Source organism: Dinoponera quadriceps, unplaced genomic scaffold, assembly GCF_001313825.1.
Source record: "Dinoponera quadriceps isolate SergipeBrazil2010 unplaced genomic scaffold, ASM131382v1 scaffold1069, whole genome shotgun sequence".
Taxonomy (NCBI): Eukaryota; Metazoa; Arthropoda; class Insecta; order Hymenoptera; family Formicidae; genus Dinoponera; species Dinoponera quadriceps.
The window spans coordinates 79,061-100,494 of record NW_014555200.1 but is presented as its reverse complement, the minus strand read 5'-3'; the positions used below and the strand labels follow the sequence as shown (position 1 = coordinate 100,494).

At 39.4% G+C, this 21,434-nt stretch overlaps 1 protein-coding gene and 1 long non-coding RNA gene across 3 annotated transcripts; one reads left to right on the top strand and one right to left on the bottom strand.

The window, feature by feature from the left end:
• Window positions 1-247: 247 nt before the first annotated feature.
• Window positions 248-21,408, bottom strand: LOC106743524. 2 transcript variants are annotated; one of them, XM_014617451.1, is made up of 7 exons: window positions 20,339-21,408; window positions 20,108-20,271; window positions 19,781-20,014; window positions 18,538-18,676; window positions 5,482-5,634; window positions 2,247-2,597; window positions 248-1,378 (listed from the first exon to the last, which is right to left on the bottom strand). In XM_014617451.1, the coding sequence occupies exons 1-7, from the start codon at window positions 20,540-20,542 to the stop codon at window positions 1,211-1,213; spliced, it is 1,413 nt and encodes a 470-aa protein (XP_014472937.1). In that variant the 5' UTR covers window positions 20,543-21,408; the 3' UTR covers window positions 248-1,210. The 2 variants fall into 2 exon arrangements, with proteins under 2 accessions (XP_014472937.1, XP_014472938.1); XM_014617452.1 differs by lacking the exons at window positions 18,538-18,676; window positions 19,781-20,014; window positions 20,108-20,271; window positions 20,339-21,408 and adding an exon at window positions 8,623-9,623.
• On the top strand, window positions 9,746-12,051 carry LOC106743526. Its single transcript, XR_001374376.1, has 3 exons — window positions 9,746-9,832; window positions 10,968-11,065; window positions 11,405-12,051. It is a non-coding gene; the product is annotated as an uncharacterized LOC106743526 (long non-coding RNA).
• Window positions 21,409-21,434: the final 26 nt, after the last annotated feature.

The window sequence follows — 21,434 nt, the reverse complement described above, 5'->3', positions numbered from 1 at the left end:
AACGATTTTTTTAACTACAACGTTTCGCTTCCGCTCGTCATTTTACTGTCACACTACTACTGTTTACAGAGATGCTGTATTAACATACAGAGCTACTAGCTATCAGATTCAAGAAGTAACTCCGTAGACGACTGGTAAAACTGTCAATCCGTGGAGCACACAGAGGAGACCGTAACGCTACAGTGAAAAAAGTGAGTGAACGAGTCAATGAAGAATAATCGACATACACATACACAGGCGACAACAATTGATATTATATAATATTTGATTTATTCGGTAAATATCTCTATGAATCAATTCTCGCGCGCGAGTTCGCGTTTTTTTACTCTCTTTCATACTTAAATAAATATATAAATAATCTTTCTCTCTCTCTCCTTCTTTCTCTCTCTTTCTTTTTTTTAATAAACGCATTCGTTTTCAGACGTGATTGCGACTACACGAGCGATCCTGGTGTAGATAAAACGCACGAATGGCAGCATTAGAGTTCCTAAAATACTTTCGGGTCCCTTCCTACGTCGCGTCACGTCGCTTCAACGACGATCATCACTCGTGTACACGTCGTATATTCCTATTTTCGCGCGACACCACCGTAGCGTCGCCCCGCGACCTACGATATTCGACCTATGATCGTACAAAGCAAGTATTGCCTCAGCGCAAACGTATGTGTTCACTTTGTACGCTCGTTCACAGCCATACACGCCTTCCTCGGCCGCATAGCATGGCCTTTCCTCACGGCCGGGAAGCAACGCGTTACTCGTACAACAAGTTATCTTTCCCCGGTAACGAACGGCGTTTTTCTTTTTACTCTGCTCTTCCTTCTCTCGTTAGTACGAGCGAGAGAACTTTTAAAAAGTCGATCAAAACTTTCCCGATCCTTTCTTTTGCTGCACGTCGCGAACAAACGAATGTATCGGTTTCTCTCTCTCTCTCTCTCTCTCTCTCGCAATCACTCTGTATCCCGACCGATCTGAAGCCGAGGATTGTCGCGCGTTTCCTGCGAGAGACACAGGGACCGGCGCAAAACTGACAACGGTACGACGATCTGAAGGAGGAAGGATCCTGCTGGTGATTCGCTTGTACTCTATCCCTCACCGAGCTCCGTGCCGAGCTCGTGCACGCGCGCGCGGCGAACTATCGTCCCCACCTGGCTGAGTCGCGAATTCGCGACGGATCGGTTTCTCCCTCTCTCTCTCTCTCTCTCTCTCGGTGCCTATGCGACGCTGGAGTCCGCGCTCATCGGTATAATCGTCACCGTGGTGTTGTTCGGCAGGAGGGTCCCGTTGTCGCTGTCCTTCCCGTTCACGTCGACGTGGCCGTCGAAATCTCGCGAGGCCACCAGCAGCTTCTGTCGTCTCGCCTCCTTCTTCTCGCGTTCGATCTGCCAGGCGAGAGATAACATTGATGTGAGACAAGAGTGATCGACAAATTTGTACGCTTGTGGTACTCTCTCTCTCTCTCTCTCTCTCTCTCTCTCTCTCTCTCTCTCGATTTCCCCGAGCGAATTCCACTCGAAAAGCACAGCGGCAGCCGAGCGGACTTTTCGCGTTATATTGAGAATGAATTCTGAATCAAATGAATATCTTCTTTCTAAATTGAAGGGTGAATCTGACGTACACCAGCGTCATAAGAACAAATTCATCTTAATCGATTGAGACATTTGATTGTGCGCCTTGTTTAGATTTCTGCTGCGCTATTCAGTCGCATACATCACTTCCATATAAAACGGGGCTTTAAAATGATTAAGGCTTAAATTCTTCTAGACTACTCTTTAAGAGCATTAAAAATGTCTCACACAAAAGGATTTATCCGATTGAGCCGAAAGTTACATTCCTCCTGTCCTCAATAGTACATGATCACGTCCTATTTATCCTGTATGAACCCATGGTTGTTTTGCCGATGAATTGAGACCACTTGGTCTTAAGTCTTCCGTCTCTCTGTTTACCAAATTTCAGCCCAATCCGATACGTCCTTCCGGATGCGGTATTTTCAATACTCCTTAGCGTATAATTTATATTATAAACGCCAGAGATTGTCAAATTGTTAAGTATAAATTTTTCGATTAATAAAGCAATTATTATTATTATGAAAAATCTATTGTTAGTTCGAATTAAATATCCATTCTTGTGATTCTCCGAGCGGCATTTATTAATTTTATTTCCACTACCGTTTCGAGTGTGAATTTTCATTCGTTGTCAGCGAAATTTCACTCTGAGAAATTTAAAAAACACTTTCCTGTCGATACAAACCTTGAAGAACAATCGAAGATAGTGACACGGAAATACAACGCATTTGCCTTCCTCTTCCTCGGCATCGATGTAGACACCACGAACTAGAATAGAGTTGCTACAGTTAAGGAGGACGAGAAAGACGAAGCAGCCGATGTGAGTGATCCAGCAGGATAGTTCTGGATTGTCCGGTAGCAGCCAGAGGTCCAACGCGATCCATATACCGCGCCAGACGTTCACGGTGCCCAGAAAACTCAACAGTAGAAAAGCGTCCGCGACTACCAGGCGGACCAGGCCCTGAAGACGCGCGCAGACGTATCGCATTAGCGGCTGCAGGCAAAACGTCACCGCCACTATCGAGTATCCGATGGCCTGAAATTTCGTAACGCTACGTCTTATTATCTGGCGACGAAAATGAATCGAACACACAGCTCGTGTTTCCTCACATTGAATGTTTAGAATTATCATATCATGAGAAAATCCACAATATTTTAAACTAGATTCCTATATAATTTCAAGATTGTGAAAATTATTTTTTAGAAGAGTAACCCGTTATATATTCTTACTATAAAAGCAGCGAATCGTTACAATTTCCGTTGTTTTTTCATCAAGTTTTGTAAATCTCTTTTTACCATTTGTTGTCATTCATCCTATATACACATTTCTACATATACAGGATGCCTCATTTTAATGGAAACAATGAAAACAAAGCAATTGACAAAAAAATAGTTCAGATAAAAATTGTAGGGTTTAGAGGGGAACATAAATTGATGTCCTTAGCTTCATTATATAGTCAATAATTCACAATTATTTCAAAACCAGCTTAATTTTTTTTAATAGAATCGTATATTTTTTTTTAACATAAATCGATTATCTTCTATTAATCCTGCGTATAAAAGTACTAGGATAAAATCATCGAAAAGTGAACATTTTTCGAGATGTTTCACTCTTTATTCCGATATTTTTCAGTAAGAATCGGTTAAAAAAAGAAACTATATGATTCTATTAAAAAATGAAGTTGAAATGATCTTGAATCATTGTCTGTACAATGAAGTTAAAATCTTATGTCCCTTGAACTAAACCCTACAACTTTTGTTCGAATCATTTTTTGTCAATTGCTTCGTTTTCAAGATATTCCACTGTTTCCAATTAAAATTAAATGCTCTGCATAAAGTAACGATAAGAGTAACAGCCTAGTAAACACCAACGGACAGTAACATCACAAGAATATTATAATTTCCCAATGTAACTATTACATGTACAGTAAAATATTTTATGTTACATACGGCTCATAAAAATTTTTGTGTTATTTTAACATGGGAAATATGCTTAAAAGTATACAAATATATTAAATTAACATTATTCAACTCGTTAACATATTACATTTTAATATATTCTTTTAATATATCTTTGTTAAAGTAATATAAAAATTTGGGTGAACCGTTTGTAACATAAATTTTTTTATTGTATTTATTTTATCACAACGCATGTTATATCACATTTATATCGTTGAGTAAGAAGTGATAACATTGATGTGATGTTACTGTTCATGCTTATTGGGGATTATACTCGTTACTGCGAAAAGTTAAAATTGCGTTATCGTTACTAAGAAAAATGAAAAAAGAAATAACACAATATGTGTTACCAAATCACTATTGAATGATAATAATTTGTAATGGTAACGACGCTACAGGTAACATGTTAACTCTTCAACCCTATATATGCCAAAGAGTTTCAAAGCAACGGTACTTATCGATACATCCTCCGCGAGATAAAATCGATTTTCCTGTGAAATTTGGGGCGCAACCGTACTTGAAAAATCGCATGTATCTCATCCCCGTGTCAGTCACGCCGACGACGATGCGACAAATGACGAATCAGGGATAACGTAAAGCATTTCATACGCATACACCGACAATTGTGCCATGTGCCTCGGCAATCATGCAATTGGCGAATATTCAATTATATAATCGAACTACACCGGTATAGTACCATGGTACAAATGCATGCTACGTCGTATGCTGCAAAATTTGCACTTTCGCTTTGACATGCCGAATCGATAATCGTCGGACGGATAACGTTTCTTTCGAGCGATACGTCACGATCGAAACGCAAAATTCCTTGTACCTTGCGCACAATAACCAATTTTCCACAAAATAACGCTTAAAATTGTAGTTTACACATCGTTGTTCCGTTGAATGGATCTGTAGAGTGTTATAATTAAAAAAAAAAACACAAAAAATAAGCAGTGTGTGTTGCTTATTTGTTTTGAATTATAACACTACGATGTGTAAACTACAATTTTATGCGTGTTATTTTGTGGAATTGGTTATTGTCCACACGGTATAAGGAATTTTGCGTTTCGATCGTAACCTATCGCTCGAAAGAAACGTTACCCGTCCGACGATTATCGATTCGCCAACGCGAAACTGCAAATTTTGCAACATACGACGTAGCATTTGTACCATGGTACCAGTGTAGTTCGATATATATACATCGTATATACATATATACGTATTGTTTGCAAATAATATCCATAGATCAGACATCTCAATCTACTAGATTTTTATTTTTGGGGCCATTTAAAGTCTGTTGTGTATTCAACGTATGTAAGTAAACAACATGCACGATCAGCGAAAAAGGATACAAAATTGATTTGATATTATTTGAAGAATATTTTCGGAACTCAATGCTAAGGTGTATAGTAACGTGTGTTGACGTACGAGGCGGGCACTTCGAACATTTTCTTTAATCATCCATAAACTCGGAAACTAAAATATGTAGGACATATATTCATATGACGTTTTTTACTTATTTTAATGTGTAGATTTACCCCTTGAAATATTGGCATGTATTTATCTTATATATATAAAGACGAAAACTGCTTTTAAAAAGACAAGAAATAATTCCAATATCGACTGAAACTCTATGCAGATATCGCAGTTGTAAATCTCTTTCGTCCTTCGCTAAAACTTCTACAGCTTTTGTCGCACGACACAAGTCTTAATTAATTCCAACGAATTGTCTCATATTTGGTGACACGGCGGTGATGCCCGCCGTATCATTCCACCAGCGCCGCTGATATCAGATCAGTACAGCTATAATTTTCCGTTCAGTAGCGGAAAATACGAAAATGTATTAACAGTGTGAATCTTCAATTCGACTTTGTTAACGAGACGAGTTTCCAATTCGCGCGAATAAACGTTGACGCGATCGTCGTGACGAGCCGAGAGGTCTCATTTGATCGGGTACTTACAAGTGAGCCGACGGCGGAATACCCTGGATTTTCTGGAAACAGATAAAGATCGAATAGAATCCAGACGCCTCTCCAGACAAAAACGACCAACGTGCCCACGACGCCTACGCTAAAGGCACAATCCAATAAGTACAATGACCAGTCCCTCGTATTCTGCAATCACAATAATCGCGTTGGCATTACAAGAGCGGCGTTTGCCACTTGATATCGAGGTAGATTATTTAAGTGATAATAAAAGATCGCTAAATATTAATACTGGGGCGACTCTCTGCTTATCTGGCTGATAAATAATTAATGCACTGACACAGATGCGCAAGAAAGATATTTGCATGTTTTATCCTTTCGGGATACAGATAAGCGAAGGTGGAGAACATCGCGTAATAAAAATCTGCATTTACCTCCCCTCTCTTTCTCTCTCGTTTTGCTCGATATCTCATAATACAGGGACACGAAAGTAATTCATTGTTCTTTATACACGTTAGTGGCTTACACTTGCGCGTTATAAGCACCGCGCGTTGTAAACTGAGACATTATGCAATTAGAAAAATCTAAATAAATTTTGAACTCTTAAATGTCGTGTATGTTTGCTGCAGTCATATTCACTTGAACTGCTTGAACGACATTTGCTCGAAATGTGCGAGAAGGGAAGAATGCCGTTAAACGTTTAATCGTTCACTACTAAGCGTTCCATTGATTTGATCAAGGTATCATCGTGATTATCGAAAAAGAAAGAAATAACACATGTCGTCTAACGAAATCAACTGAAAACGTCAGACTTCCTCAACGGTCAAACGATATTGAGACGCGAGATACATTTATAATAATAATCTAAAGTAGAGAAAATATGGTAGTAAACCTTAAAATAAACAATATATGAATATATAAAGACAAAAGCAGCTTTGAAACGAATCATATACGAGTGTTTTTCATCGTGTGGATAAAAAAATATTACGACATTTTTTCATGATGTTCGATAGAAATGATTTTTAACCTGGCACAATTGCAACACGTACGTCGCAATTGAATATTATTGTGACTGAAGAAAACGCAGGAAATAGATCCCATTATTGACTGGACGGTTGTTTTTAGTTCACAAAAAGAATGGGGAAAAGAGAGAGAAAGTATCGAGCAGACAAGCGATACGCGTAAATTAGTACACATGCACGCTGCACGTTAGTGCGAACAAGCGCGATAGTGTTTGACGATCGACGGGGGACTTAGCCGGAAACTGTGCTTATACACCGATAACGTGTATAACGTGAGCTTGTACGACGCGCGTGTAAATGCGGCACATGCGATCCGTCGCGATCTACGATTTATGATGCGCTTTACAGCGCGGGATCGGTAACGATTAATAGACAGACAATATCACGGTCGAGAGGATGTTATCGGGCGGTTAATTTATCGCACGTGGATCGACTAGAGTGATAAATAGTGCTCCAAATCTTCGGAAGGTCGAAAACAGTTCGTGCTATCAAGAACTAGTCGTTCGCGCGTGTGCGAATTTCTCAATCCTGTATTCGAACGCAGCTCGTTGCAATGCCAGGCGACGAAGGAAAATTGTTTATCCCCTCTTTATTTGTTCGTGATTATTATTATAGATTTTCGGTCACAAGTTTTGCAAACCTTCTTCCTCCGACCTTGGCGATAGTCGGTCGGTCTGCTTGGATTTATTCGCACATTTGAAACAGTCCGATCGATTCGCTCGGAATCGCTCAAGTTTTACCGATAAAGGAGAAACTTCACAGCATTGAAGCGTGTATGAGAGCTGGTCGCGCACGTTATTACGGAAATTTGTCGCTCCAGTCGATGTTATTCTATCACTTTGGTGCTGTTATATTTCAAACGACGGTAACTTGTTACGTCAAGTTGCTCATTTCGAGTTCGAGACAAGCTTATTATTGGTAGGAAAATCGGCGGCTAACCGGAAAACAAGCGGGTTTCACGGCCAAGCGAAGATAAGGGTCTTATGAGCGTAAGGCAGACATCAACGCGTAAAGTCTTGGCAAAGGTAAGAGACCGCGATTGTGGAATTGAAAATGATTTAAAAGCCAGCGAATGACTCAACGCGTTTTAAACAGACGATAACGAATGTGTCGAGATCCATTGACTCTGCATTGAGCTTCCGAAGTTCCTCTTGGCTCCCTACCAGTCGCATCTCTCATTTGTGATGTCGATGCAATTAATTGTATCCTATGAACGTAAATTAACGCCTGGATATGTTTCATAGCGCCAGTCATCGATGACTGTCGCGGTGTAGTGGTCAGCGGTGTGTCGAAGGTGCGCGCAAATTTATCTTCGTGTTTCTTCCGTTTTTTTTCTTTCATCGAAAATATCATGTGCTCACTTTCAGGTTACCTTTTTATCACCGGTGTAGCTTATCACTCGTTACAGATGTGGATTATCCGACGTAGTTTTAGATGTGCAATCTGACGGGAAGTGTCTCTCTCCCTCACGGTAAACGTGAGGGAAATAAACGCTGAAGAAGAAGAAAAGATTGTCTCGTGTGTCGGACAATCGAAAGCGTCGCGCGGACGTCGATAGTTAACGATTTCAAACGCGAAGATTTTTTCGGACGGGAAATCGTCTCCCTTACGGACGACGATGGAGAAAAGTAAAGGAGGAGGAAGAATGTGAATAACATATCGTTTCACAATCGTCGTAAGTTCAAGGATTTTTCGGACGGAAAATATTCCGCTTATGGACGACAATGGAGGAAAGCAGAAGAAGAAGAAGATGAAGAAAATATCGTATCAGGTAATCGTTCGTCGTAATTTCAATTGCGGGGACTTTCCGAAGAAAAATGTCTCCCTTACGACGACGGCAAAGAAAAACAGAAGAAGACAATATCGCAATCCTCGACTATTCATCGTCACTCCAAGGGCTTGTCTTTTTCACGGTCGACGATGGAAGAAGAAGGAGAAAGTATCGGCTGACATAATCATTTAAAGCTCCGAGTCGGCAGAATCGTCGCGACTGTGCCTTCGACAGGGCTTTCGCACACAAATTGCCGTAACCGTAAATACCCAAAACCAACCAGGATATCGCTTCAGATTTACACACTCTGGAAGAAGATAAATCTGATCGTAATAACTAGGATTCTGGTTGTACATCTGAGTAATTGGTGCGCTGTATACTTACGTTCACGCGAAACATAGTCTGCACTTCGAAGTAACCCGGACACGAGTCGAGACAGAGCGAGAACGGCGGCGCGGAGATGTTGCGGATCGCGCGCATTATGCCGAGCGCGAGGAGGCTGACGGCGGTAGTCGCGAAGACGGTGCCGACGGTCAGCTCCGTGTACATGTCCAGAACCTTCCAGGCGCCGCGCCACGCGTTCACGCAGCAGAAGCCGAACACGCAGGTGTAGAGGCGGGAGCCGAGGTAATAGGACAGCCGGTGCTTGTCCGGATGCAGTGCATCGTCCAGGCCGTGTTGCAGCACACTGAAGGCGAACAGGCCGGCGAAGCCGAGCGCGACCGACGTGAAGCTGCTGAAGGTCGGCTCGTCCGGGTATACGTACAGGTCGCTGAGGCCCCAAGTACCGCGCCAATAGCCGACCACAGCCGGCGCGGCCACCAGCGCTGAGAACACCGTGTCGAGGATCGTGAGGATCGCATAGTGCAGCCGGTTCGAGGACTTCGTGGTGCTCATCCCGGCGCTCGTCATCGCGCCGGCACGCAACTCGACCATTCTCATCCAGTCCGGGTCGAATTTAGTCGCGCCGCTCATCATCGTGCCGCATCGTTAGTTTTCTCTCTACCACGTGCGGTATAATACGCGCGGTGCCATTCCCCGGGGGGACTCTGTTACTCCTCGAGTTCGCCCGCCACGACTCGACCTTTCGCTCATTTGTCCCCCGCTTCAGCTTCGTCGGGGCTGAATCCAAGGGCGACACGGCTGTCAAGATCGAGCTGGCGGAAGAGTTTGCGTCTCTTGGCGATTCGCTCGCCGGCGTTCGTGCGATCGCTTGAGCAACGGCCGTGCACCGACTGACGCGTCTTCGATGTAACTGCTATCTTTTATCAGCCGCCAAGCGCTAAACGCGGGGACCGACACTGTCGCGAACAGCATCGTCGTGCGCGCCGGGACCACGAAGGATAGTACTCTCTCCTACGCCTCCTCCCCACCCACGTGTGCCCGCGTATAATCGCCTCGTTCCATCCACTCCATCAGAGCGATCGAGCCGTGTTAAGAGCCCGCGTGTGTTTTTTCCCCGATTCGACAGGTCCTCCCGAGAGATCCTTCCGTCGTCGCGTCAATGGCGAGCGTGTTTTCAAGGGTGAGAAGCGACGCCGAAATCGTACAGCGCTCGGAGGAGAGAAACAGCGTGTCTCAACTAATGACAAAAGTGAGCAAATGTTGACTAATAAAATTACCAATTATTTATTCAATCTTGTAATATGTGTGTGACTATAATTACACAATCATTATACTTGAGATATACTTCCGGGGGTGTATCTTAGAACTAAGTGAGAGTTACAATAGCAAGCAAATTCACTAAATATTGCCCAATGAAATTACAGATATTCTAATAAATTCGCTCATTCTCACTACGTTTTGAGATATACCTTCTGGGGATCGGTTGTGCATCTTAGAATGAGGTGAGAGTTATAAAAATAAGTAAATTTACTATTTCCCAATAAAAGTATAATTATTCGAATGAATTCGCTCATTTTTCTCATTCTCACTACATTTTGAGATACACGGTCGACCTTCCGGGGATCGGTATTTCAGAACGAAGTGGGAGTTACAAAAGTGAGTAAATCCACTTGATGTTAACTTGATGTTAAATGGCATTATAAATATTCTAATAAATACGCTGTAACGTCTTGAGACATACTATTGACTTTCTGATTTCATGAAAGTCATATTCGGCAACGACCACAGTCAACTTCTGGTTATTTTGACACAGAAGTGACATTATTACTAATAGTATATCGAGAAAAAAGCAGTTGGGTCGGTGGTTGCCCTCGTTGAAAAAAAGTATTGTGTCTACTAAACAAATTACGCATTGGCGCAACAATACGCAACAATACGTTGCATAATTGTTAACCAAATCGTTGAACCAATTGATAATTCATTACAGCAACTGTAAAATGTGTCTAATGGACTAAATGTTGAAAACGCTTGAAAAAATTTTGTTCATTTAAGCAAAAATTCGTTGATTCTATGTAGCGCTCGCTACAAAAAAGGCTTTCACGGAGAAAATATTGTAATTACCACAAAATCTCGTAATGCTGGATCATACTGAAATTACGATGTATATTGTAATCTTTAGTAATGTACTTATATCATGCGTACGCATCACTAAAGATTATAATTTCAATCATAATTCCGGTATGGTTTAGCATTACAAAATTTTATAGTAATTACAATATTTTCTCCGTATAATGATTGTGTAATTATAGTCACAAATAACTAATTCTCTTTTCTCGGTGCATCAAAACGGCCGATCGTTACGAAAGTCCAATCTTTTCCCGCAGACGGAAGAGATTGTTGATTTCATCGGTAACAATGTACCAAGATGAAACGATCACTCGAAGAGAAACAACAACGTCCACAACAGATAAGAGTTCATTAGGTAAAATCGTTACATCGTGAGAAAAATTATATTTTAATTATTTATTAAGTTCATTTTAAAATTAATTATGAAATTTTAGAAATTAAATTTAATTCAATCGTTTATTAAATTAATTTTAAAATTAATTAATAAATTTTACAAATTAAATTATTTTCGGCTTCAACTATACTCCTTTTTTGGCTTTACTACAAAAATAATTGCAATATGCATATAAACTTATTATCACTGACACTATAATAACAATTATTGGAAAAATGATTCTTTTACATAATTCTTCTACTATAGTGTATGTTATAGTTGTAGTATTATAGTTACAAATAGCAAATATCTTTCTCTCAGGAACGATTTGTCGCCTCGCTACTTGTCGCATTGGCGAAAGGAACATTGTGCGGTCTCGTGACAGGAAAAAACCATAAACTTTTAGTCGCCTCCTTTTTCCCCTCGAGTCCTATTTACCGTCCGAGTATATTCGTTTAAGCGTTAACGCTTTGGTCAAAGTTGTCGCTAATTGGCTCCTTTTTGTGCATCAATCAAGCTCGAGTTACAACGACTTCTCACCTTCGCCCATTAATCTATCGGTGGACATACTCGTCAAGGGCGCGAAATTCGCGCAGCGAATACAGTGCGGAGGACACCACGTCGTGAGTGCACTCGTGGATATTATTTTCGGAACTTGGTAACGTCACTCACTAATAATGTACTTGCAATGACGACGACGCGAGGAATTGCGTCTCAATAAGAAAGCTTCCGATCGATCGTTATAGCAAGGAGAAGAAGATGCACCCCAAATAGGAATTTGTTACCGGCGTGGTACCAGTGTGGTATACAATACTAGATGTCAGTACTGATTTAATATTGAGGTGATAAAAACGAGCCAGTATCGTAACAAAACCGAGAATCAGTATTATGGTACTGAAAATAATTACCGTAATTATTTATCAAAAATATTCTTCATGATTTTTAAAATAATCTTTCTCATATCTGAATTTTCCAGACATTTGAATATTTACAAAATATTTAATATTTATATTTTTAGAATATTTTATAAATATGCTGTTTTATGCTGTTTGGATCAATGCTGGGCCAGTATCAAAACATTCACGGAAAAAATTCAATCTTAAATAAAAAATAGATATTCTCATATATAAGCAAGAATATCATAACTTTCTTAGAAAACTTTTAATCTCGACTGAATTTATATTGATGCAAGTATTACTTGAACCAAATTCAAGATTAAAAATCTTCTAACAAGATTATATTCTTTTATTCTATTATTTTATTATATTATACTTTATTATATTATTATTCTTGCTTATATATGAGAATATATATGAGAAAAAGACCAATTTTTTTCCATGTGGCATTCGCTTTTCTGTACGTATTCTGTACATTTTCTGTACGTATCGGCTTAGTACCGATTCTGGATACCCGGGAAAATATTATATATGAATTTTATCTCTATATACCCATATGTAACAATACGTAATTATATATGTCACACATCTAAAAAATGTTACATGAATATAATTGAATTTAAATGCTTATGTTTATGGCTGCCCATGATGTAAACATTTAATTGAATCAAACTATTATTTTTCGTTTTTTATTCAGCAGTATTTTTACTTCGTATGGACTACACATATAATTATATATGTAGCTATATAGAGACAAATTTTATATATAAAACACATATAACTATATATAATTTTATATGATTATATATAAACTTGCTTCCGAAGGGTACGAAGCCGATATTAACAACCTTTTTAATATTGGGCCAATACTGGATCAATCTTGACACATGCTTTTTAATATCGGTTCAGTACCGTGCCATTCACATATTCTGTAGTCGCAGATTGTATACTACACGGGATATATCGCACGGTCGAAATCATTCACGGTGAATTCCTCATTGAGGAGAAATAATCGCACGGGTAACAGTGTTATCCTGACAATCGTCAGCGCGATTGTAGATTGCTGTAATCCGGCAGCCGGCAGATAAAATGGAGGAAGCTTCGATCAAAAGTGCGGATAACATTCTCTTTTTACAGATAAGGAATACTCGTATATGTACAGTCATACAGCTCCGTGTCGTCGTATCGCCATTATCACCGGACAATAAATGTGGACATTTCGTAAACTTTCGGGGAAAACCGGCCGGCGACATCATGATTTTATTATTTGCGAAATTTGCGAAAGCAACCTCGCATCTTTCCGCGCGTGATACAAAAGACTCCATTAGTGCTGTCTCACTTCCATAGGCATATTAGAAGAGACCAGGTCACACTATTTACATATTGATTAAAAGAAAAAGTTGTATGCAATATCTCATAATATTGTGTACATTATAATATAGCTATCCTTTAGATACACAAGAAAAGAAATATTAACTTTATATATATTTATGCACAGAAGTTATTTAATTGTAAATAAGGTCATGCAAATATGACGCCCATATCCTGGGTCAATTGTCATGTATCTTTTATGTAGATAAAACAAGACATATAACAAGACAACAATAGTTTATTTAAACGTGATCTTCTAATATTTTATTGAAATTAGTGAGATGTTATAATGTAATATATAAAGCTGACTTAATAAATATATATATATATATATTTTTTTTTTAATTTATATATTATATCATTAATAAAAAAACATAAATCATTTCTTTTATAGAAACTTAAATGCTTCATTAAACTAACCGGATTGACAACATCAGTGCGTGTGCTTCCACGCGCATGTATAAGAAACGTCAGTAGCTACATAAAATGCGTGACAACCAGTGCCATCGGATTTAAGTCAATTCATGCCAAACGCTTATTTGTGATAAAAGAGATTATATTTATAAACAATGTTGCGATAACGATGAAGCAAATACTAGGAAAATTAGCAAACAGTATAATATTTCTCACGACTAAAGAGAAGTTGCGACTAGTAATCCTAAAACCAACAAAACATTAACAATAGAGACGAGAAATATTTATTCACGCACCCAATTAAAAAAAAAAACTGCTCGTAAACACCATATACGATGCTTTGGCTATAAGCTGTTTCGTACATTAGACTAAAATTATGAAGCAAGCTACATTATAAAGAAAAATATCCTCCTTTATTTATTACGTGAGATATAAGCTCTATAACTTCCGTGTGATTTCCAGGCCCGATCTTCCCTGTCAGAAAATTTTCAATCACAGGCATAATGCGCGAATATTCGTGCATCATGACTGCTAACCCAGTAAGCACTAACTAATAGTAACATACCAAGTAGCAAGATGATGCTAAGTAACGTCTTAATAACATCTTAATGACGTTTTTAACGTCAAAAAAATGCCATTGAAACATCATTTGTCGTCATTTTGCTACTTTGGATAATATTAATGTTATAATTTCCCACTCAACAATATAAATGCAATCCCTAACAGCAAACACTAACTAACATTAATATAATATTGATATTATGTTACTGATATGTTCATATGTAGATGTTTACTGGGGATTATTCTGCAAACTGACAAGGATGCTCCAAAGCAGCAGTCATAAAGCACGAATATTCAGAAATGATGCGTGTAATTCGAAATTTCCGATATCACTAAAGGATGAGATAGCATTTTAACTTAGGTTGATCAGAAAATAATAATGACGTGAAAATGACGTGAAAATGACGAGAAAGTGATTATAAAACTGATTTTTCGATCATTTTTTCATCATTTTAACGTCATTTTCATATCATCATCATTTTCTGTTTTACCCGAAAATGGAGTCTTCTGTACGTCATCGTAATTATCCTATGCCATTTCCGATTTTGATCAGATGTCGGATATGTGATCGTACGAGAGAAACGATTACACCGTACACGATACAAATGTCGTGCATTCCGTCCGGCCATGAGCCGTTCGAACGAACAATGTAATTTAGAATACAAACCGTGCACGAAGAGCGTATTTGAGAACTAACTGCATGTACGGGTAAACACTAAACGCATTTGATCTTGTTTGATTTTGTATAATTCTGCTGACGATATCTCTAAGACAAGAGAAAACTGATAACGATCTCCGGTTAGAGGCGCCACGTCATTTTTCTTCCCGTTGCGGAAGACTCGATAACGCACGGAAAAGAAGCGTTTTTGCAGCTCGTAGAATAAACGAGTCGACAGACTTTGAGATACAAAATACACACACGCGCTCGTGCGGGATGAGAATGACGGTATTTCGATTCACTCTGCTGATGACTTCTGTAACGTTGTATGAAGCGTGTTGGAAACGCTCGCATTTTCGTATACATTTGTGTTTAGAAGCTGAGTTACAAAAGCTTAGACACTTGTTATACCAAACAGTAGAGGTCACTTTGCCCTCATATATTGGAGTATTATCCACTCGGCGTTGCAGATAGATATCAGAAATATTTCTGTCAGAATATTGTAGTTGACATGTTGGTGAAAAGTGTAATATTTCTGTCGAAACATTACGGAACAAACGTTGCTGAAATGTCGAATGCCTAGTGGGATAATACTATTTTTCTTTTTGTAATTGTATGGTCAATATAAGGAATTTAAGATATATATATATAATAATTAAAACAAACATCTGTATTTATTTGTTCTGCTTTAATATTTTACACACACACACACACACACACACACACACACACACACACACACACACACACACACACACATCCAAAAAAAACTTCGATAAACTTGAAATATCGAAAAATATAATCTCAAAGAAAATTTTTTGTATATCATAATATTTGCTCTTCCGAACCAGCCAATGTTTTCCTTTGACATTTTTTCTTATCGTAAAAAACAAGTGAGATATTTCAGATGCTCGAATTAGATAGAACACCGTATATATATAGAATGATTCGGAACAATTTATTCTTGAACGAATTCTAAAACAATATTTCCTGTTACAAAATGTTATCCGAGGCTTGGCTTTCGAGTTATAAAGATAATTTTACGAGTCGGGCATAGGAAGTAGGCAAGAGCGGTACAACTTACCGCCAGATGCCGATGTTAGGCGTTCGATGTGATGAGCTATAATATTTTATCTTCAAACATTTCATTATAATCGCATCCTACTAATTGAAAACACTTCATTTCCTATTACGCACGATGATTAATGGAAGTTTTAAATATAATATACCAGGTGTAGAAGTATGAAACCGGAATTTCCCTATAGATGATGCTAGCCATCAGTTTAGGGACCGTAAGACCGCTTCTGCAGCGCCATCATCTCCCTCTAACAGCTGACGAAGATTTTCAACACACAACAACCCAAGTTCCATACACCGGTATATTTTTCTATAAACTTAAACATGTCGAGTTTTGTGCCTACGAACTACGATTTGCGGACAGCATTGGTTTTTTGTTATCATTTGAAGAAAACTGCTGCGCATCGAATGCTTGTCGAAGCTTACGGTGAACATGCTCTTGGTAAAACACAGTGTTTCGAGTGGTTCAAAAAATTCAAAAGTGGTGATTTTGATGTGAGAAACGAAGAGCGTGGGAAACCACCGAAAAAGTTCGCAGACAACGAATTGCAAGCCTTATTGGATGAAGACGATACTCAAACTCAACAAGAACTCGCGGATAAATTGAATGTGACGCAGAAAGCTGTCTCAATTCGTTTGAAAGCCATGGGAAAGATTCAGAAAGTGGGAAAATGGGTTCCACATGAACTGAATGAAAGACAGCAAGAAAATCGAAAAACCACTTGTGAAATGCTGCTCAACAGATACAAAAGAAAGTCATTTCTCCATCGTATCATGACAGGTGATGAAAAATGGATATATTTTGAGAATCCTAAACGTCAGAAATCATGAATGAATCCAGGCGAACCATCGACATTCACTGCAATCGCTTTGGAAAGAAGATAATGTTCTGTGTTTGGTGGGATCAGAAGGGTGTAATCTATTACGAGCTGCTAAAACCTGGTGAAACCGTTAACACTGATCGCTACCAACAGCAAATGATCGATTTAAATCAAGCATTGCGTGAAAAACGACCGGAATATGGAAAAAGGCAACACAAAGTCAATTTGCTCCATGATAATGCCCCATCACATACAGCAAAACGAGTCAGGGAAACGATCGAGGCGTTCAGTTGAGAAATACTAACGCATGCGACTTATTCTCCAGACTTGGCTCCGTCCGATCATCATCTATTCGCATCAATGGGACACGCTCTCGCTGAACAACGCTTCAATTCGTATGAAAATGTACGAAAATGGCTCGATAGCTGGTTCGCTTCAAAAGAAGAAATGTTTTTTTGGCGTGGCATTCATAAACTGCCGGAGAGGTGGGAAAAATGTATAAATAGCAATGGACATTATTTTGAATCAAATATTTTTTACCATTTTCAAACAACAGACGTGTAATTTTTACAAAAAAATTCCGATTTCAAACTTCTACACCTGGTATATGAATGTTATCACATACATTGACGCCAGCTCATCGCATCAAGCGCCCAACATCAATGTATTGACAGTGAATTGTGCTATCCTTGTCTGCCTCCTATATCCGGCCCGTAATAGCCAAATAATTTATCTTTATAACTGAAAAACTAAGCTTTGGATAACATTTTACATGAGAAAAAATCTCGTCTCAGAATTCGAGAATACGATATTTCAAGGAATGCATGCCACTGGCAGGTTTGGCTATTTGGGATAATACTTTTTTGTAAATTGTCATTTTTGCAAGCAAATAGATTTTTGCTGGCTAATCTTGTAATCATCCTCTTAAACCAATCAAATTTTCTTCCATTATGGAGTTTTAATTTAATTATAAAATCTAACAACCAAGAACAATTGAATATTCACGAAGAACAGAATTGGGTAAATGAAATTAAGAAAATTACAAGTATAAATAAAACACATCCTCGTTTTGCTGTTATCGCGAGCTCAACTGTTAAAGTAGAAAAACATTTAGCATTTCCTAGAAACGAGAATGAACACTGCTGCCAACATAAAAAAATATTAAATTTTTCCATCGTTGAGAAATAATGGCTAGAGGCCAGGTGTCCCTATCGCGTGGAAACATGAAACAACCTACCTCGGTGTGTGACGTTACGAAGAAAGGTACAGTGTGGGTTAAATAAGACGCGGTGTAAAAGGGGCGTTATGTGCCGTATGTATGTATAATCGTTAAATGACGCTGTTTGGCAATTGAGTACAGGGTCGGCAATCAAAGAAGCGCGGTGCGCGCGACTGTCAATGCAGCGCAACAGTGACGAAATGGGATGCCCTACTTCCACCGCGTCATTTTTCAACGACGGATTTTTCCTCCGTCAATTTCGAGCGGTTTACGCGAGAGAGATTATCCGGGATGAAGTTTCCCCTCAGCTGCCGATCAGATCCAGCAATTTCGCTCGTCACCCTTTCCCCCTTCGCAATTAAAATGAACATGTTTAGCTTTGAACGTCGCGATAGCATTCCCTTATCGAGACTTATTTTTCATTTATATTCACTCACCGCATTGTATCTGGTTGGAAATTGAAAAACGTGAGCCGGCGTATCGATGAAGATTAACAATGGCGGCGCTATCAAGTTCCGCACGCAGCGCAGAATCGCCAGGCAAGCCAGTAGCAAACACATCAGGCACGTTGTTATCCTACAGTGAGATATTACGACACGATGATTATCGAATTGCATTATTACGACGGTGCTATTTAAATGGCACTTTCGTGCTTCTTCCGTTATGAAGATGAGATCTTTCGGTGTATTTACTTTACAGTACGTGACCGAGTCTGAGGGACTTGGCAGAGTGGCCAACTTGTAATTTTAAGATAATGTTTCATACCCCAAATTTCAATATCTAAATTACCATTTTTTACTTTTCCTGTTTTTTTTTTATTATACTGCGGTTTGTCATCGATCACACACACAGAGCGGCTGTTTTTATTTTAAGGGCTCAATGAAAGGGATGAGGAATAAGGAATTAAATATAGAGAATTGAGAGTAAGATATTAAGAATAAGCTATAATTAGTTTAAAACAGGGATGGAGAATAAAATATAAGAACGTTTTCAAACGAGATCGCCACTGTCATTATTCACATTTTTATCGCTTTTCTTTTTATAATTATCGATTGATTCAAACTGACCTTCAGTTGTACATTCATGATCGTCGGACACTTTGAAGGTAAACTTACAGTCAGCTATTAAGCTCTATAAGCATACAAGTTATAAGGAATTTTGACAGTCGATCGCGATCGATCAACAGTGTGTTCTGAATCTAGTTTACCGAAAGAAAAATAAATAGCTAAAAACTAGCTCCTAGTTAAAAATGAGCTATCCATGTGATACAACTGAAATTTAATTACCAGTTTTGTTCAGTTACCAGATCGTTTTCAGCTGTGAGAGCTCATTTTTACGACTGTATTCGTATACGGAAAGAAAGAATCATTCAGTCTCACGACTAAAAACTAAGTTTGGAAACTAAATTTCAGTTGTATTATGCACGTTTTTAGCTGTGGGAGCTTGTTTTCTTTCCCCATTCTTTTATTATCGGAGCATAGTTGTCCACATATTAAAACGTAATTCCTCGCTTCTAATTCCCCGAACTCTTTGTTCCTTATTCTTTTCATTGTGTCTGAGAGCCAAAAACTCAAGGCGTTATCTCGAACGGTCTTCGTCCGTTAAATTTCGAATAAATGTCGAATCAAACAGCACACTTCATTGAGAAAACGAGCATCGGTTTTTCAAAGACGCTCTTACCATATGTGCATGAGATAGTAATCGCTGATGATGATCCAGCAACCCCGCCAATGCGCGTTGCACGCCACGCCGAAGACGTACGTGTAGAGGATTCGCAGTGCGCGATAGGGCAGCCGCCCGAGCGCGCTCGATTTCGTCCACTCGTCCATGTACACGTCGTGACAGCGATCCTGGTAGAAAGCGAAAATCACGTGCAGAAAGACGCCGGACGCGAAGCAGAACCAGTCGGGAAACCTGCGCAGGCCGAGTGTGGGTGGAAAAGGCATTTGCGCAAATGATCGATCGAGTCGCATAATTAATATTCTCCGTCGTTCGTTTCCTACTCACAGATCCGCGTGGAGGTCCATCCACGTCCAGATCCCCCTCCAGAAGCCGATCGCCAACGGTCCGACGATGCTCAGAGAAATCAGTGTGTCGAGCAGAGAGAACGCCCGCTTTCTTCCCTTCGTCTTCGACGGTATCAGCGTGTGAGTCTTCCTCTCGGCCTCACCCTGCGAAATGTCCGTCGAGCCGTTTGCGAGAAACTAGTCGAGTCACAAAGGTGGTAAGATGGATTACCTCGGCACTAATCTGCTTCCTTTCGCCGAAGCTACCGTCATGCGTTGCCGCCTCGAGCATCTCACTCGCCTCCGTTTCCATTCCCTCAGCGAGAAATTGCTGGTCGCTCTTACACTCACCACCAACGACCGGGTATCTCTGTCCGGATGTTCGAATATATCCGCCGTTCGCATCGTCGTTGGACATTGGCTTAACATCGCACATATCCGCGAGAAAACGTCGTTCGATCGGTCCTCCTCCACTCGTTCGCGTGATATCGCGCGAACTATGTCGTCGCGGTACGTTATTGCGACTACAAATATATAAAGTAACTCGAATCGTCGAGTCAAACCGAATATACTTTTCTCATCAAGCTCTCACGCACGCATCATGCGCTCGACTTTTTTCATTTCGCTCTTTTCGGAAGTAACGCGTTCGATAAAAAGATATAAGAAGATAATAAAGAAAAGCTCTGGCGATAAAAAGAAACACATTCGCCGAAACCGAGCACGTTTGACTGAGACATGATTTAGCAGTTAATACATGGCAGTACAACGTCGTGTTATCTACTTAGAGAATAAATCCTCTAACAGATCTTGCAAATAAGATACGTCATACATTCCGTCTCGCCGCACCTCCGAATACATTTCAATTATCGACACGTCTGCGAATACAGCGAAACCAGTGATGACTACATTAATCTACTATTATTTCCTCCCATGTACGATATCTTAATGAGCACACATGTGTTTACCCGGGAATTTATGCGAGAAAGAAAATCAAAAAAGAGAGAGAATGAGAGTGAAGAAAAAGAGTAAGAAGACGGCATTTATCATGTAGAGAAAACGAATTTACATTTTCGGGATAATTTAATTGATGATCAAAGAAGCAACAGGTGTGCTCGGCATGTAGTTTCTAAAGAGGATTGACGGCGAGATATCTGATTTACGAAAATATAAATAAATATTGAATAAATTGCGAAGCCAACTGTTACACACGAGTCGTGGCAAACATTAAACGACGATAACGATGTTATCAATAACGATGCGGTACATTTCCTTTCACTGCTTAGGAAGAAAGGAAGGAATGATTGTAGTATCTGCTCTTTTCATTGCTA

Coding starts and splice junctions, on each gene's coding strand:
- LOC106743524 (XM_014617451.1), bottom strand. CDS start 20,542: ATGTGCGATGTTAAGCCAATGTCCAACGACGATGCGAACGGCGGATAT. Junction 5,635..18,537: donor TTCCAACCAGATACAATGCG/GTGAGTGAATAT, acceptor TTGTGATTGCAG/AATACGAGGGACTGGTCATT. Junction 1,379..2,246: donor ATCTTCGATTGTTCTTCAAG/GTTTGTATCGAC, acceptor CTCGCCTGGCAG/ATCGAACGCGAGAAGAAGGA.